The 19640-nt window shown below is 42.0% G+C and overlaps 1 protein-coding gene across 2 annotated transcripts in view; it reads left to right on the forward strand.

Moving 5' to 3' along the window:
* The window catches only part of FNIP1 (folliculin interacting protein 1), a 160643-nt gene that overhangs the window by 87005 nt on the left and 53998 nt on the right, over positions 1–19640 (forward strand). The window contains exons 4-9 of one of the 2 annotated variants that reach the window (XM_040344656.1): positions 5041–5141; positions 12325–12399; positions 13016–13107; positions 16627–16710; positions 18861–18932; positions 19028–19163. In XM_040344656.1, the coding sequence (XP_040200590.1) occupies positions 5041–5141; positions 12325–12399; positions 13016–13107; positions 16627–16710; positions 18861–18932; positions 19028–19163 (560 nt within the window). The remainder of the gene's footprint in view (positions 1–5040; positions 5142–12324; positions 12400–13015; positions 13108–16626; positions 16711–18860; positions 18933–19027; positions 19164–19640) is intronic. The other variant, XM_040344657.1, reaches the window with a different exon arrangement.

Raw genomic sequence — 19640 nt, forward strand, 5'->3', positions numbered from 1 at the left:
CCTGTAGCCGCGTTCTGAACGCTCGGCGGCCATCTTGGAGTAGTCCTGACCCCTAGTGCTGTATACAACTCACAGAGTGAGCATTTTGCACCAGACAGTGGAGGAGCACCGACTCTCTCCTGAGGTTATTAGCCTAGCGGACCAGCTGGTCCAGGGCCTCATATAGGTCTGTGATGCTTCATTGAATGCTGCGCCCTTGTTATCCAGGGCGTCTGTTTCAGAATGGTTTTATGCACACGGTGGTGTAGTGCTTAACTCCATTACTTGGCAGCAAAAGAGTCATTGGTTCGAATCTGCACACTGACGCCAATCTGCACACTGACGCCAATCTGCCTGGAGCTTGCATTGTCGCTCCCTGTGTCTGTGTGGGTTTCCTCCGGGTACTCCGGTTTCCTCCAAAGACATGTGTGCATACACCTACATAATATACATACACACTATGTGTGTGTATTATTTAGGGGCAACCCTCCCAGGCCGTCAAAGGCCCAGCTGGGGGACTAATCTGTCCCTGGGTGCATAAGCCGATCACGCCGGCACCCAAATCCTGCCAATGTATATAGCCTTCCCTCCCTGTCTCTAGGTGGGAGGGGCGGCTTGCAGGTTCACAATTCAGTGAAACCTCCCTGCTCTCCGACTAGTGGGTCTGCGAGGTGGTCTCTTCGGAGTACTAGATAGGGTTTCCTCCTATCCACAGAACAAAGTTCTGTCCTTGTGTCTTCCCCTCCCGGCACGTCGGTCTGCCTTGGGCAGTGTGGGATTTGCTAAGCTGCAAGGTAGTTTTACCTTTCCTGCAGGACAAGAGTTTTGGGGTTTTCTATGGGCCTCAGGCCCTAAATACCTTTGTGAACGTCGGGTAGTTCCGCATGGAATCCATTTGTTCGGTGGTAGCTGCGCTTCATCCGGGGGATGTCCTGACGTCCTCGGACATCAGGGACGCATACATGCATATCCCGTTTTGCACATGTCACAGTGTTTTTTTCTGTGCTTCGTGATGAGAGAAGGGTCTCTGTCAGCCTGTGGCCCTCCCTTTTGATCTGGCGTCAGCACCATGGGTTTTCAGCTAGGAGCTCGCACTTATTTGAATTTTGTTGGGACAGCGAGGCTTTGCCTCATTGGCTACTTTGACGACTTTCTTCTGAGAGCAGCTTCTGTCTCCGACCTAGTGGATGGGTTATTCCCATTCAGACCCTCCGAAGATTCGGGTGGATGTTAAACGTTTAGGCCAGAAAGTGTAGCTCAGTGGCAGCAAGCCTGCCCTACATGTGTGCGACCCAGGGTTCAAATTATGGGCATGCTAGGTTTCCGACTCAGCGTTGGAGTATCTAGTGTTGATCCAGACTCCTCCAGTGGCAAAGGTCCTTCTTCCCCTGGAGAAATTGCAGACTCTTCAGTCTGCGGAGAAGGTATTGGCATCACGCAATCGGTCTTCTCTCCGGGCGCCTGCTGGTTCAGGGTCTGTGGGTAGCCTCCTTCAAGGTGGTACTGTATGCCCAGTTCCACACCCTGGTTTTCCAGTGGAACTACTGTCCAGGTGGTAAAAATCTCTTGTCTCTGAAATCATTAGATTCCTGTGCGCCACCTAGTCAGAGTCTCTCTGAGTTGGTGACAGAGATTCCCGACTCTTCGGTCCGGGAAGTTGTTCCTTCCTTCCAGTGGTCGGTGTTTACGACGAATGCCAGCCCACGGGTTGTGAACCTGGAGGTTCACAAAACTGGGGGGTCCAGTCGGCCCTGAGTCGCTGGACTTGCGTGGACCTATGACCACACCTCCTTGAATGTGTCTGGTCTCGGTAGCTACCCAGGGTCGGGCCTGGCTAGTGCCTGGTGGAAGACCGCCTGGGAATACCAGGTGCTGTCTACTGTTCATTGTCCTACTATTTTAGGCGATCAGGCTATGCTTCTCCTTGTGGTCGACCAATCTGGTTTCAGCCGGACAACGCCACGGCCGTGGCTTCAGTCTACCATCAGGTATGCCGGCAGGCAGACTACTGGAGTCGCCAGATGCTGGACCAGGGCGACTGGTCTTTGTGCTTGGGGTGTTTCGGCTCCCTTGCAGGAGGTGAGCCTCGCATGGCATGGATCTCCTGGCAGCTTGTCTCCGCCGCAAGGGTGTCAGTTAGTGGCCAGGTCTAGTGATCTTGTACAGACGCGTCAGTCGCGCTGGTGGCCCTGTGTTGTCTGTATCGGTCATTTTTTGCCATTCCTCCATGGTAGTTGCTTCCTCGGCCGCTCCACAGAGTGGATGCTGAGGAGATCCCGATGATTCTAATCGCTCCAGATTAATCTCGGCGTCCTTGGTATCGGGCGCCTGGTAGCGGAGAGGCACCCTGGCGAGGCACCCTGGCTGATATCGGGCGCCTGGTAGCGGAGGCACCCTGGCGATTGCCAGGGCAGGAGGTTCCTGTCTCAAGGTCCCATACTTCCTCCTGTTGTACAGTCACTGACTTGCTTAACATGGTTATTGGAAGCCAGACTTTAGGTGACCAGGGTCTGTCTGACTCGGTCATCTCAACAGGGCACCGTAGTCTTCTTCCGGAGGATCTACCGTCGCACCTCTCTTGGTGCGAAGGGATGGAGTGACGTCCACGGGCGTACTTTCAATGTCCAGGGTCCTGCTGTTTTTAAAGCTTGGATTGGATCTAAAAATTGCTTAAAGCACCGTTTGGGGGCAGATTTCAGCCTTGGCTGTGTTCTTTTAGTGGCCTTTTTGCGGCCCGTTCCCTGGTGGGTCCCCTTTTTTTGTGTGCAAGGGGTTTGTCATATACTTTCCCCTCTTGGCCCATCTCTTCCCCCATGAGTTTTGACTCTGGTGCTCTCGGTTCTTCAGGAACCTTCCTTTTGGAAACATCAGAGAGATTTTCTCTTGACACTATCTCAGAAGGTGGCCCCTTTAGTGGCCTTTACCTCTGTTAGAGGGGTTTCTGAGTTGGCGGTCTTGTCTTGCAAGCCGCCATGCTTGATCCCCCATAAGGATTAGGTGATGGTGCGCCCGCGACCTTCCCTTCTTCCGAAGGAGGTTTCGGCCTTTCATACTTTAGGCGTGGTACGCGCTTTGCGGGTATACCAGCCTACTACGGCTCCATTTCGGAGCTTCTGACTCTCTTTTGTGTCGGTGTCTGGTCCACAAAAGGGCCTGGCGGTCTCGTCGACCACCATTTCTCGGTGGATCGGGCAGGCCGTCATACAGGCCTATGCTCCTAAGGGCGGGCCCCCCTTTCCGGTCACGGCACTTTCGACCAGGGCAATTGGTGCTTCCTGGGTTTTTTTTTTTTTTTTTCCCGACATCATGCGTCGGTCTCACAGGTGTGCGAGGCGGCGATTTGCTCGTCCGTTCACGCTTTTTCCAGAATTTACATGGTTGCTGTGAGTGCATCTTATGATGTTTTTTTCAGCCGCTAGTTTTTGCCGGCGGCTGTTTAAAGTTGCACCTCCTCCGTTGAGGAGCTCTGCTTGTTTTGGGGTGAAGTTAAAATTGTTTTTACTGATATATTTCCCACCCCTCGTTTTTTGACACTGCTTGGGGACGTCCCACTTGTCAAGATTTAAGGAGCTGTGTCCGTCCATGGACGATAAGAGAAAATAGGATTTTTTGTACTCACCGTAAAATCCTTTTCTCTGAAGTCCATGGACGGACACAGCTCCCACCCCTCCTTTTTAGGTTTGTACTGCTTGTTACGAACTGAGGCTGCAAGCTGCAGTGAGGAGGGTTATGTCTGGAGGGACCGCCCCCTGGGCGGGGCTGTTCAACTCTGTTAATGTAACATGTATTTAACTATTTAACATGTTTCTGCCTAGTCCTCTCCTGTAAACAGGGAACATAACCCACTTGTCAAGATTTAAGGAGCTGTGTCCGTCCATGGACTTCAGAGAAAAGGATTTTACGGTGAGTACAAAAAATCCTATTTTTTTGTACATTTGCATATGATCTGACCTCATTGGTGTACGACTTCTGTGTTTCTGCTGTCTGACAGGTATTCTGTTCCCACTTTCGGTCGTCCGCACCGTGGCCCATGATTTCACTGCGGGGCCTTGCGCAGTAGGGTTCCTGTTGTGAAGCTGTAAGGCTACACTGCTGGGTTCCCTTACCTGCAATTGTGGGGGCAGCACCCGACAGCTGATGGAAACATCAGCTGCGGTGCCGATATTGCTAGACTCTAGGACAGGTAAGTGTCTTATTAAAAGCCAGCAGCTGCAGTATCTGTGGCTGCTGGCTTTTAATTTTTAATTTTTTTTTTGGCAGACCTTTGCTTTAACGACATCAGTAAATGGTTCTGTTTAAAATATACCGTAACTTTTTTTTTTTATTATTTGAATAAAATGGAGAGGTATTGGAACACCTGTCACTTTGTGGTCCCCATTAGGGAGATCCACCCTCTCTATTTGCCCTGTTTACCGTTATCAGTGAAAGTAAAAGAAAATACCAAATTGTTGGTTGTCCCCAGAAAAGCAATAGAAAGGAAATATCCCAGAGGGACACTAGTTCTCTTGACTTGGTGGTCCCCAAGATATTCCCCTGTTGTAGGGATTTCCTCTGACTTCCTGTTTGGCTATGGGACAGGAAGTGAAGGGAAATTTCCCCTGCTCTAACCAAAATGAAGAAAACTGTTTTGACTAAAGTTATACTTTAATGCTATGTGTTTCTTTGCACAATTGCATTTTGTTCAATAAGGGTTCTTAACACTTCTATCAAATACCTTTCTTTTTACTGTTCTATTGTTTTAACAGTTTTATATGGGTTTGTAAAGTTTAATACTTGCCAGATTATTTTTGGTTGGCACCTCTGTTCACAACAATTGAATCTAATGGTTCATTGGTTCTTATCCCTTATCCCTACTGGGACAATACCTGCATGGAGTGTGCATGTTCTCTCATTGCCTGCATGGGTTCAGGATAATATAATAGAAACGTTGGGCTTGAATGCGCATGGAAATTAAGTGGGACATTTTGCGAGGCTATAAAGTGCAAAATATTTGTATAAGACAGCTTGATTTTTGTAAAACTAAAAAAAAAACTGTAATCCTACGTCTCGTTCAATTTATAGAGTTCTCGATGTTCTTCGGATTGCAACATGCTTGGAGAAATGATGTTTGGTTCTGTGGCCATGAGCTACAAAGGCTCCACCCTAAAAATTCATCAGATACGGTAGGCTTTTAGAGCTATACTACTTTTATCTGTTGTTTAAAGACCTTACAATATAAATATTGTGTGTTCTGTAGCACCATTCTTTTCAAAAGGTGGTTTGTGTTATGAATATTATTAGAGTAGCATTTTTCAGTTTGTTTAACCATGTACCGCCATCACCTGTCTGTGCTAACTCTAACTGGCCTGTAAAGGACCATATATATTACCCATCTACATCAATCTAGGTTTATATGTAATTGTGACAGGGGTCACTTTGGGTGGGGGGTTTGTGCAACTCTGCTTACCTTGGAGTGCTCTGGAAACTCTGTGTCCAGCTTCCCTGGACCCTCTTATGTGTAAATCACCCTGTGTCTCTAATTGGGGCACAGGGTGAATGAGAACCCCACTATGATCTGTGCTAGTCAGACTCAATGTTGTATATATTGTGTGTTGTCTCATGCTGTTGTGTACTCTTTGCTGTGATCGTTTGGGTTGTTACTGTATTCTATTGTTCTATTGTGGCTGTCTGCCTCACATATTATGGGATGTGTAAGTGTGTTTGCTGTGAAGAAAGAGGGAGGGGGATTCCTCCAGCAGCCCCCCTGCTAATACGGTTTACTGATGAGAAGTTTGAACACACCTGACCTGTGTGTCTATTGTCATTGGAAAGTTTAACCCGCTCTGTTTCCCAAGGGTGGGGGGAAAGAGTCTCTGAATTATTTGTCTGCTGTGTCCATGTGTGATAATAAATCAGTTTGTTGTTTGCCACTCTACACTGTGTTGCGGCTGGTGACTGGGTGGGTTAAAGCATTTTGGATAGTGCTGGTTCTGGACAGAGGAAGCATTGACGGTGGATATAATCCTGGGTTCGTCACAGTAATGTCTGTCATTACACTGTGTGGTTTACAAGCTAAACTGCCTTTTACCTCCCTCCCTTATTGCCTTCTAAATTTGCCATAGTGAATCCAATGAAGGCTGCAATTATCTATATAGAAATGTTATTTCCAGAATGTCTCTGATTACAGAGAAGCAGAAACATCCAATCCATTAGTTAGGATGACCACCAGAATAAGCTTATTCTTCCATGCTGCAGTCATACACATTACGCAGTGGGCTGCATAGACTAGTAAACATAGCCAGGACAAATGGTACGTGCAGTAATTTCGGCATCACTGTGTTTGTATTTTGAAGACTCATGTGAACATAATCTGTAAGTTCCACTTGGCTGCAGCAGTGAAAAAAATTGTCAGAGACTGCAGGCATGATACAGGCGATCAATGCAGCCTCACCAGTGTCGGTCACGCAGCCTGCCAGTGCCAAGATCAGAGCGGCGATCTCCATGTGTCAGAGCTGTATTTAAATTGCCTGGGTCGCAGTAACAATGTCCCGCCTCCTGTGATCCGTCACACTGATTCAGTCTGTCACATTGTTACTGCGGCCAGTGCAATTCATCTCTTTGATGCATGGCAATTGCCGCTCTGTGGGAGGGAGGAGGGAGGTGAGGACTGGGGCATGCCATGATGACACCCCCGGCCCGCCCCATTTTCGGCTACATTATCGGCAATATTTCCTTTTCGGCAATATGCCAAAAACATTTTCTAAAAAAAAAAAAATTTCGGCCGCCAAACTTTCAGTGCATCTCTACAAAATAGGAATTCATAATGGTTTCCTGAGGGTTCAATTCAAAGGGAACTTTTTCCAAATGAAATTTGGGACTGCCATTACTGAATTCCCTATTAAAATGTTAGTTCCTGGCTGATAAGGTGACTCGTTGGTTTCGGTAATTTCCCAGTCTGTGTTGGAGAATAAGCATGCAGTCGAGGGAAGCTAAAGTAATGGTAAAAATTCTTGGCTGTCAGTTCTTCTGAGGGAGTGGCCGGCGATGGACGTGTCCTGCTGAAGCTCTGTCCTTCTCGGCTCTTAACGGCTCTTAACGGCTCTCACATACGCTCGAATGGCAGGGTAACTACAAAATAAATTACTCCAAATCACTCCCTAGAGCCCGGGGATCAAAACAATATGGTTTTTGGAGTAACCCGTGGAAAAACCGCAGCTAAAACCCTCAAAGAAAAGCCGCTCAAAGGGAATATGAAAATGGCACTGTCAAATTCTCCTCAGGCAGTCAAACCCCGATCTGACAAGAAACAGCACTTATCACAGGATTTCTTAGATACTGATGATGAACACAGTGCCATAAGCCAGTCAAAACAAACTGATACATTACAATCTAAAATATTGAAACAAATGGAGAAAATGTTTCAAAAAGCTTTGAAAGTGTCCTCTGAACATATTACTGAGACTCTGACTAAAGAAATCAGAGACATAGGTCAGCACACTGCGGACCTTGAATACAGGATGGATGATATTGAAACTATCATAGCAACCCATGACAATGAATTTGAAATGCTAAAAGAAAAAAATGCACCAATGCAAGCCCGTTTGGAGGATTTTGAGAACAGGGCTTGCCGTTCAAATCTCTGTATAAGAGGTATTCCAGAGTCAATCATTGACCTCCAATCGTCTGACAGCCCTCTTTCAAGAACGCCATAAATTCCTATAGAAAGATTGGAAATGGATAGAATCCACAGAGCTTTAGGGCCACGCAAAGCTGACGGCACCCCTCGCGATATAATTGCTAAGTTCCACTTTTTCCGCACCAAAGATCAAATTATGGCTGCAGCTAGACTGAAAGAATCTTACTTTCCAAGCACATACATACCAAATTGTGGCGGATTTATCTCCCATTACAGTAGCTAAACGTCGTGAGATGAAACCTTTGCTCCTAAATCTCCAACTCATCCCATATCAATGGGGATTTCCATTTTCATTTAGGTTCACTTATCAAGGAGCCAAATACTCCAGCAAAACCACTACCGAAATAAAGAACACAAAAACTTCAGCTTTATAATAAGTAATCTTTAATTACGCGACGCCGTGCCCTTTCTGACTCTCCTCCACATTCATCAATCCCTGAACCTGATGGAAACAGACAGGCTACCCCAAAGAGAGGCCTTTTCAATCCTCCAGTTTCTGACCAGCAGGACACAATGGTCTGACTTGACTGAGTAACTCACTTTGTGTGTCCTCCAAACTCCATGGTTAATTTAGCCATGCCTTAATTCATTCACATTTTTCCTACTCATAGAAGAGAAGTATCAATACACTTAAAATCGCTCTGCCATATCGCCTTGTTATACTCTCATAAGTCTCTCTTCATTGTAACATCCTGTCTCTCCCCCTTCTCCTATAACTACCTCTACCCCCTCCCTCCACCCACCCCCTTCCTTCCCCCTTTCCTTTCCTCCCCGTCCTTTCCTCCCTGTCATACACTAAGCAGAGACAGAAGTTGTATCTCCAAGGTTTTGTGTATTTAAAGCGGTAGTTTAAGATTAGATTCATGCTCATTTTGTCTAGGGGAATCGGCTAGTTTTTTTTAAAAACAAAGCAGTACTTACCGTTTTAGAGATACATCTTCTCCGCCGCTTCCGGGTATGGTCTTTGGCACTGGGCGTTCCTTCTTGATTGACAGGCTTCCGACGGTCGCGTCACGATTTTCCGAAAGTAGCCGAACGTCGGTGCGCAGGCGCCGTATAGAGCCACGCCGACGTTCGGCTTCTTTCGGCTACTTGTGATGCGATGGATGCGACCATCGGAAGCCTGTCAATCAAAATAGGAACGCCCAGTCCCGAAGACCATACCCGGAAGCGGCGGAGAAGATCGCTCTCTACAACAGTAAGTATAGCTTCGATTTTAAAACAACTAGCCGATTCCCCTAGACAAAATGAGCATCAATCTAAGGGTAAAAAAAAATTTATGGGTGAACTCCCGCTTTAAACTAATATTCTTGTTATTAACCCTATTCCTTTCCTACAGAGTGAATACTTAATTATTTTCCGCACTTACAGCAGCCCCGAGGTGTATCAGTCCTATGATCATAATCGAATTGAAATATGCCATTTCTAGCTTTGAAATTTATAAGGTTAATTGTTTATCTTATGTTCTTAATTGAAGAATAACTAGTCCATAATTAAATACATGTTTGTAGCTGGTTACCTTGCCAAGTCTGGTTGTCTCCGTTTAATATTTTTTTTTCCTTATTCTTGAATACATTTTGACCGTTGAGAAGCCGAGAAGAGGTCACTGCGCCTCTCATTTTTCTGTCCTATGACTCTCCCTCACTGTAGTTATAGTGTAGGGGCCTCCTCAGACAGACTTTGTGCCTCTGAGCTCCTGTCATTTTTGAGCTCAGAAAGCCTACATTTTATTTCTTGCTATGGATTTCAACCATCTCAATCTAATTAGATTACTGTCTATCATCTCCTTTTTTTTTTTCTTCTATCCTATTTTACTTATTCTTTACCCATTTTCCTCCCTTACTCCTGGTTTTGTCTAGTACCACAATTTACATTTGATATGTACTGTTACTCTTATATGGCTCCCTTGAATGTACTTACCCTAAATACACAAGGTCTAAACATGCCTCATAAATGTACTAAAGTTTTCAGGTCACTTTCAGCATCAAAAGCACACATAGTCTGCCTCCAGGAGACTCATTTCACTGAATCCTCCACCCCTAAATATTTTGGTGCAAGCTACCCCCAGGTTTATACAGCCTCAGCTAAGTCCAAACACAGAGGAGTGTTAATAGCATTTCACCAAAACTACACCCTTTTCCCTAGAAACAGAAATCAAAGAACCAGAAGGTCGCTACCTCATACTTATAGGCAACATATGCGACATGGACCGATCATTGCGCTATAATTTCCACCTTTAACTCATTACTTCCAAAAGCACAAGACTCAACGTGGCAAATAAACAACTCTCTCTTATCGCACCCTTCACTCTCTCAAGACCTAGAAATTGCCCTAAAAGAATACTTACAAAATAATCCTCAGATATATCCCCACTAACATTATGGGAAGCACATAAGCCTGTCCTTAGAGGGTATTGCTTACGTCAAGCATCACATCAAAAGAAAGAAAAGAAAAAACTGCAACAAAAACTTGAAACTGAATTTAACTGTCATAATAAATTCCAATCTAGCCCTACACCGCAACATTAAACACAACTTGAGAAAGCTAGCTTAACTCTAGACCTTTTTTTATCGGAATCGGTAGATAAAACTCTTCGTAAACCCATTCAGATTGGTACGACTTGATTGCAGCGATTTGTTTTTGAAAAAGTGCCTGCACTACTTTTGGTGCGACTTTTGATCCGATTTTAGATCCACTGAGTATAAAGTCAGGTCAAAGTCGCACTGGAAATCATGTGACTTTGGAGTTGTGTTTGTGTGAATTAAACCTTAGATTCGTTTTCAAATATTTATATTTTCTCCTTATTTCTCCTTATTCCACGCCCCAACTAGAAAGTGATTTTATAGCTTGGTAGCTTAAACTGACGTTAACAAATAAAGATCAAAGACACCCTTCTCTCCCTACGGAATCCCCTTTAAATTTTAGTGGGAGACCTCATGCTTGTAAGCGGGTAATCATTTTTCTACTCGGTGCTCAGTTTTTCAGCCCTTTTTTTTAAAGCTGAAAATGCACCCCTCAGCTTATACTTGAGTCTGTGTACCTAAAGGGCTGCGAGCGTCCATTGTTTAACCAATTTAACTGATTTTGCATTGTGCCCGATGCCGGGCGGTCGCGATCACCGCCAGGCACCCACGATCGCTCGTTACAGAGCGAGAACTGGGAGCTGTGTGTGGTAAACACACAGCTCCTGGTTCTTTCAGGGGGGGAAATTACTGTTCGTATGTTCATTCAGTGTATGAACAGCGATCTGTCATTTCCCCTAGTCAGTCCCACCCCCCCTTCAGTTAGAACATAATGAGGGAACTTAATTAACCCCTTGAACGCCCCCTAGTGTTAACCCCTTCCCTGCCAGTGAAATTTTTACAGTAATCAATGCATTTTCATAGCACTGATCGCTATAAAAATGCCAATGGTCCCAAAAATGTGTCAAGTGTCCGAAGTGTCCGTCATAAGGTCGCAGTACCGATAAAGATCGCAGATCGCCGCCATTACTAGTAAAAAAAAAATTATAAAAATGGCATAAAACTATCTCCTATTTTGTAGACGCTATAACTTTTGTGCAAACCAATCAAAAAAATTCTTTTTGTTATTTTTTTTTTTTTTTTTTTTTTTTTTTTTTTTTTACGAAAAATATGTAGAATACGTATCGGCCTAAACTGAGGAAAGTTTTTTTTTTTTATATATATATTTTTGGGGGATATTATAGCAAAAAGTAAAGCATATTCATTTTTTTTTTTTTAAATTGTCGCTCTGTTTTATAGCGCAAAAAAAAATAAAAACCACAGAGGTGATCAAATACCACCAAAAGAAAACTCTATTTGTGGGAAAAAAAGACACCTATTTTGTTTGAGAGCCACGTAGCACGGCCGCGCAGTTGTCAGTTAAAGCGACGCAGTGCAGAATCGCAAAAAGTGGCCCAGTCATTGACCAGCAAAATGATCCGGGGCTGAAGTGGTTAAATGTCGCTGCTTCCCCCTGGTCCCTTCCGTGATGGGCTTCTCCCAGCAGACACTGTGTTCAGTGTTCCGCCTATTACCGACGTTCTCTTGTCCGAGAATGAGAAGACTTCTGTGATAGGCTGCTGGGATACGCCTATCGTGGAACGGGACCAGGAGGAGACTGACTTTTAAACAATGAAAGGACGCGTGGAGACTGTCAAGAATTTCAGGTACACTGACTCGGGCACAGTGAGGTGGCGTTGGGCACAGTGAGTTGTGCAAATTGGCACAGTGAGTTGTGCAAATTGGCACAGTGAGTTGTGCAAATTGGCACAGTGAGTTGTGCAAATTGGCACAGTGAGTTGTGCAAATTGGCACAGTGAGGCGTGCAAATGGGCATTGTTGACCTTTTCCGCTTACAGTAGCTGCTGCATTCTCACCCTAGGTTTATACTCGAGTCAATAAGTTTTCCCAGTTTTTTGGGGTAAAATTAGATACCTCTGCTTATACTCGGGTCGGCTTATACTCGAGTATATACGATACTTGTGTTCATCGTTCCTGTGTGTAACTTTTGTTTTGCTTGCTGCTTCATGGAGAAAATTTGTATATATTCATACTGTCTGCCTAATTGCTGGTATCTAGAAGTACAGTAAATGTGCCTGGTTTAATATTGCTCCATTATGGTAAAACCTTTTTTAACAGTCAGTTTAATATTCTTTGTCTTTTGTCTAGCTCACCTCCTCAACTGATGCTGAGCAAAGTGTTCACTGCACGGACTGGGAGCAGCGTCTATGGCAGCCTTAACACGTGAGTTTGTTTTCACATCCACAGGCCAGCTTGGAGCATCTTAGTTAATAAAAGGTGTAGTAATTCTATATATGTCTAGTGAACAAGATTGCATGAGTTTAGCTCTGCTGGACTGTTTGCTTTGAGAAGAACAGCTGCTGGATTATGTCATTATCTATTGTGAAGGCCACTGTGGTATCACTGGCACAGATTCGAGCTTTCATCTCCAATGCATTTTTGCCATCAGCCGTTTAACTGTTTATGCTGCTTTGCTCTGTTAATAGAAAGTATGGCACAAAACAGATTGTACCTAGTAAGCCATAGTATATATGACCACTGCTCAGGTTACCAGGTATATTTAACATTTATTGGTGTACAGGAAACCCAGAGCAATGCGTCAGATTTTACCATTATCACTGTAGAGCAGGCAGAACTGCGCAGGAGAGTTTCTGATCTGCTGTTACTCATCGACAGATTTTGCACAATACCCTATATAAATCTTTTAAATAATATGCCCCCATAGTAAGTTAAGTTTAGGTATCAAATGTGAGATTACCAAAAGGTAGCACTATGGACGACTTTGTGGGTGTCACCTTGAAAGTAATTATAACTGTTTTTCATGTTTTTTCAACTACAGATTACAAGACAGCCTTGAGTACATAAGCCATGACAACAACACATTAAAAACTGAGAACAGCAGCATTATGAACGGTCTCCTTGGAAACATAGGTAATATTATAGAGTAATGTCATCTAATGGTCATAATTACATTTTACATAAATGTGGCTTAAAACACCATACTGACTTGTCATGAGAGAAACATGCAAGCTGCCATTGGAAACCTGAAAATGATAGTTTGCTGCTGTCATTCTGGTTGCCTTATCCCAGGGCCAGTATGCAGTCGTCTGCTTTTTATTCAACTTTCCTGATCTGCATGCTTGTTGCTGGGTAAGTGAATCAAAGCATTAATATAGAACAGCCAAATGGCAATGTAAGGAGAAGGTTATCATTGGCAGCTTCTATTTTTTGCATCACAGCATTGCATTAAAAGAACAGTCCACCTTTGGGCAAATTTAAGTCTATTTTACTTATTTTTTTCATGTAATCGAGTAGAAAGTGGCTTACGTGAGTGAGGGGCTTTCCCTTACAATCTGACTTCCAGAAGGAGTCTGCTCATGCCTGTTCAAGTGCGTTTCTCAATGAAAATTAGAAGCTCATGATCCCAAAACAGTTTGTGTAACTTTCATTGTTGGTCATTAAAGAGAAAAAAACACACTGGTGTGAACGAAAGTGGTGGTCCTAAAAATGAACCCTATAAGCAGTTTTAGGCCTGTTGAACACACGAGTAAAAAAAAAATCATTTTTTTTACTGATCTGAAATTAAATGCATTGTTGCCTATGGGACATTGCACATAGCTGCGTAAATGTAATACAGTGATGAGTACAGAGCAGTAAAACGAAAATAGATTTTTTTTTTCTTTTGAGTGCAGTAATTTACTTGCATGTTTACTTGTTTTGGCCACTTACACATGGGCATTATAAGTATAAATGAGAAGATTACAATACTGGCACTGAAGAAAAATTGTACTGCTCCATTAGCTTACACACCTTAACTCGCTTATACTCAACTTTACTGAGATCTTTGCACAGTTTTTGGCCTCTTGTACATAGGCATCACAAGTTCCTGAGTAAACATCACTAAATTATGACGCACGTGTGCAAGGTGCCTTGAGTCCAAAAGCAAATATTTTTGGGATTGTATCTAACCAATTCTTAGATATAATGGCTTCATTCGTTTTTTTTTTTACAATGATCGGCTTTTATTTATTTAGCCCAGCAGGAATGGAGGCTCAGGACACTGTTAAATAGAAATCTATTAGTGTATGGCTAGCTTTTTTTTTTCTTTTAATATACATTTTGTTTCCCTATGAACTCCCTAATCACATGCAGCATTCAGTAACGCATAGTGCGAGAGGGTCTTTGACACAACTTCATGCTATAAGAACACACAGCCATGGGAAAGTGTCTCCCTCCAATGTGTCTGCGACCTACAAGTTGCACCCCCTGAAGTTATAAGTGGGAAGATTTAATGCGAGATATTTAAATGTGTCTTAAAAAGAGCTACCTCTGCTGTCCTGTGTCTTTAGCAAACCCACAATTCTTTTGGAAGCCTGTGTTTTACAATTAAACGGTTAATATGGCACAAATTATATACATATAGTAAAAAGAGAACACTAAAAATGGTTTACAATGGGGAAAAATGTATCAAGTTGACCCATCACAATTTCCCTCAATAATTCTGCTGTTTATTTTATTTATGTGAAAATTCATTCTTGTTCTAATGTGTTAATTTGCTTTTCTGGATCTACTTGACTCGATTTAAGTCTCGGTTGTATTCGGTTTACTTCTACACATGCTTTTTTTTTGTGCTGCATGTTGCAGATTTGTATGTACTGTATATAACGTTGTTATACAAAAAAAATATTTTGACCATTGTGTTAGGCTTTTTAAGAAATTAAATATATTTTATTTTTGTAAATCAGAATAAGCCGTTTAGAAAGCATAGCCATTACTTCAGAAAAGCATATAGGGTTTAACCTGTAATGAATGTTTGTTTACAGTATATTTCATTTATCAGGATTGAATTTATACTGGATCTGTTTTGCTGCCATCTCCCTCACACTCAATTTACTGATACAAATGTATTTATTTTATTGATGTGTGTAGTTTATTTATTTTTTTAAATCTGTATACAAGCAGTTTATATGGGTTGGCCATTTGTTTAATTCAGCGGATTAATACAGTAAAACCTTGGATTGTGAGCATAATTCGTTCCAGTAACATGCTTGTAATCCAAAGCACTTGTATATCAAAGCAATTTTTTTACAGGGTATAAGAGAGAAGAGAAACACCTCTAAGTGTAGCAATAAATTGCTAAATGTTGTACCTTCAATAAATGTAACCATATTGCTACACTTAGAGGCACCTCTCTTCTATTTTATACTCGGTTGTGACATGACGCTACTCTTATATCAAGACATTGCTTGTATATCGAGGAAAAATGTATTAAAACATTTTGCTTATCTTGCAAAACGCTCTCAAACCAAGTTACTCTCAACCCAAGGTTTTACTGTAGTGGTTTTATTTAGTATAAAGAATAATGTGCAGAGTGCAGCAACCTGTGCTAACCATCAGTCATTTTTCTATTGGCTGGTTATATTAAATGTTAAAATCCAAATGTCACCGGTTACTACTCTATTTGCACTTTGCATATTATTAAAATCATGTGAGTGAGCAAGATGTTCATGCATTTTCGTGATCTATTTTTGTAGATCTATTTTTGTTTAGTAAAGAAATTTGAGTTATTAGAAGTGGAGTGTATTTTCTATCAAAGAGGAGCTTTCTTTCTATCCAATTTACAATTCACATAGGAAAAGCAAAGCTCAACTTGAGCAGCTATCGGGATTTGTTAAAGTGGAACTTCAGGCAAAAATTTTAATTTTAGGATCTCAATAAAATTGCCCGGTTTTATGTCCCATCAGCGGAAAAGTGGCAGCTCTTTTTAGAGGAGTCAATGAGACACTTACAGTATGCTTTTGTTAAAGATTTGTGAATGCTATTTTTTTTTTTATTATTTTTTTTTTATTATAATTTTTTTTTAGTCTTTTACTTTGATTTATGAAAACTAGTGCAACGAACAATAAAGTTATTACTCTCAGCAACCAATCAAGTTTCAACTTTCATTCTACAATCTGAACTGACAAAAGGAACAACAGAACATTGCTGCTTTGGGTAGCAACTTCATTTTCCCTTCCTTTTTTTTTTCATAAATCATAAACCGTTTCTGAATTTTATGTAGCAAATTTGTCCTCGCTTGCATCTTAAAGCAGATCTTTGGAATAACTGCTAAATTTAGAGTTTAAATACAGTTTTATCCGCCAAAACGTGTGAAAATGTTAAGACAGACGTGTAGTTCACATACCTCTGCCCACTCTAAATAGACAGGCAAGTTGACAGTTATTTCCCATTTCTGCTGTGTTCTATCCTTTAACTAATGTCCAATAAACAGGTAAGAAATTCAGGATGCTACAAAGCAGTTTGTTCTTAGTAGGTTGCCTGGAGTTCCACTTAAATCAAATGACTGTCCACGGCCTGTGTTTTCCCCTGAACTTTTTATTTTCTCTCCATGCTGTTGTACTTCTTTTAACTGTATTCTCTTCCATATGTATTCTGCATTTGAACCTTTAGGTCTGTCTCAGCTCTGCAGCCCCAGGCGGGCATTCTCTGAGCAGGGCCCGCTCCGCCTCATCCGGAGTGCTTCTTTCTTTGCAGGTGTGCTGTGTGAGGTGTAGTGTAGCCTATGTGTTCCATTGCATGCTCTACATTTGGCCTCTACTGTGGAAATAAGGGTTTGAAAAATACTTTTAGCATAGTTTGGATGACTTTTGGATAGAAAGGTTGGGCGAAGGAGCTGGGCAAGACAGAGTAATTAGATCTTCCTTAAAGAGGAAAGGGCTATGACATGCAAGGAAAGAGGGAGATGGGCTCAGGAATTGACTAATCTCTCTAGTTCAGAGGCACATTGCAGGTTAATAATAAAAAAAAAAATACTTTTATGATTCAGGGAAAAACACATTTAAAATACTTCACTTTTGTGCTTTTACCTGCAACCTTTTAAGTTGCAGGCTGCATAATTACTGCAGCAGAGCGGCACCACTGCGCTGGATCATGTATGTGATCTGGCAGTTTGGGGTAAGGGGTACGTGCCACCGCCTCTTTTGTGCCGTCATTCGCCACAGCACAAGCCAATCACCAGGTCCTGGCATTTATGATTTATGACTGGGATCTGCTGATTGGCTTAGCTAATGACAGTTCAGAGCCCTTTGTTTACTAACACATGGCTTTGAATAGAGAGCAGTGATGTGGCTTGTTCAGCATACATTACACTTTGTTAGGCACACAGTTAATCCTTTGCTCCTAGATGTTAACACCACCTCAGCCAGTGTTCTTAGTTCAGTGACTATGCATAGCATTATCACTGGAGATGTCAGTGGCCAGTTAATCGGTTCCCACCCAGCATCCGATGGTCCGCCACACTATCACAGTCCCACTATAAGTTGACGTTCACCGCCATTACTAGTATAAGAAAATAAGTAAAAATTCCAGTATTTTGTTTGTAGATAATGTTTACACAAAACAATTAATATACACTTATTGGGATTTTCTTTGGCCAAAGACATGTAGCAGAATACATTTTGGCCTAAAATTAAAAAAAAAAAATTATTTTATTTTATTACATTTTAATTGGATATATTTTATAGCAGAATGCAAAATAAAAACCCAGTGGTGATCAAATACCACCAAAAGCAATCTCTATCTGTTTAAAACAATGATATAAATAGAATTTGCTTACAGTGTTGCATGGCCACGCAACTGTGAGATAAAGTAGCACAGTGCTGAATAGCAAAAAAATGCCCTGGTCATGAAGGGGGTAAGACGTGGCATCAGCCTTGTATGCATTCTTTCGGTTGTAACGTCTGAGGGAGACATGAAATGGGAAGTGTTAGTACTGGAAGGATCTCCAGGAAAGAAATTGAGAGATTTACTTTAAGCCATCAGTAAGGCATTATAGCAAACATACTGGAAAATACAAGGTTGGTTTACATACATTTTAAGGTTGCAAAGAATTAGTGTAAAGGGAAAACCTTATTTCCACAGCTGAAATTCACTCTTTTCAACATACCTTTGCACGCCTCTGTCGGTTTTGTTGAGCTTCTGGATTCCTTTATAAACACGTGACCTGTCAATCCAGGTGTGTAAAAGCCCGGCTGAACAGAAGTAGGCCAATTAATTGTATAGCTACTGTTTCCAATTTTGTAAAATTGCACCATTTTTAAATCAATATATTGGCTATACAAAGTCATTACAGCACAAAGATATTTTAAAATTACTTTTTGAATTATAAATCTTTTTTCCCTGTCACCATGTTGATGAACATTTCCACAAATGGAACATGGTCAGATGTGTGGTTTTTATATTGACAATTGGTGACACTGATTTGAGCGTGTTAATCAAACCGTTTTTGGTAAATTGTTCTGAACTGTACATACACTATTACATAGCGTAGTAATGTACTAGAAACAATTTGGATCTGCATTGTTATTGTATCCAAACAAATATAGTGTATAAACGGAACACTGACCTATTGCCAATAGAATGTTTTCTAGGATAATTCACTGTTTCAAATGCCATTGATATATTCAACTATTCAATTGGACTGGTGTGAGATATAGTCTTGTTCAGCTGAGCTGTGGCTTTTGGTGGTGGGTTTGCATGACTGCTACACTTGGTTATCAGAATCCCTCACTAGACATTATCTTAAATTTTAGCTCACGTCACTTTAGAAGGGTGTCAGATTATCTGCTTGGTGCTCTTGGGGTCCCTGCATTTGTTTTGTATGACTTACCGGTTTTGTTTTACAGTACATAGCAATCCAATGGACATGCCTGGCCGGGGGTTGAATGATGACAGAGACAGTGGAATAGCGAGATCAGGTGAGCCTCTTTCTAGAACATGTTTTACATGTATACTGACATACATTTTGAAAACGCTGGATTGATCTGTGTTTGTCCATTCTAACTATCCCCAGCCTCGCTCAGCAGTCTTCTGATCACCCCTTTCCCATCTCCAAGCTCATCACTTAACAGCAGCTGTGCCAGTAGCTACCAGCGACGCTGGCGTCGTAGTCAAACTACCAGCCTGGAGAATGGAGTATTTCCTCGATGGTAAGAACAAGCATACTGCTTCCTGTGTTAAGCAGATTATTTCCCTTAGTAGGAATGTGACTAAAAGTTGTACATGATTTTCCTAAAACCGACATGGACTGAGAGAGTTGAGTGGGCTGCCTCTGCTGATCTCTTATGGAAACGCTGGTTTCCTAACTCTCATGATTATCCAGTTTCTTCAACGCTTTTTAATATACTGGCCTTGAACACTATTCAGGTTGGGAGTTCTAACTTCACTATTATATAAATAACAGGTTGGGTGTAGTAGCGCTCGCCCAATTAAAAAAACCTAATAATAATTATAGATAAAATATAAATGAGGTGACAATCCAAAATAAATAAAGGTATAAAACATCAATCAACCACCGACTGTGGGTCTAAAAGTGTTCCACTCAAATAATTGTCCAAAGAATGACCACCCAACATTTAGAATTCAAATGTGGTAGGTCACAATGAGTGGTAAATAATAATAGATGA

The sequence above is a fragment of the Rana temporaria genome, chromosome 3 (genome assembly GCF_905171775.1).
Source record: "Rana temporaria chromosome 3, aRanTem1.1, whole genome shotgun sequence".
Lineage (NCBI taxonomy): Eukaryota > Metazoa > Chordata > Amphibia > Anura > Ranidae > Rana > Rana temporaria.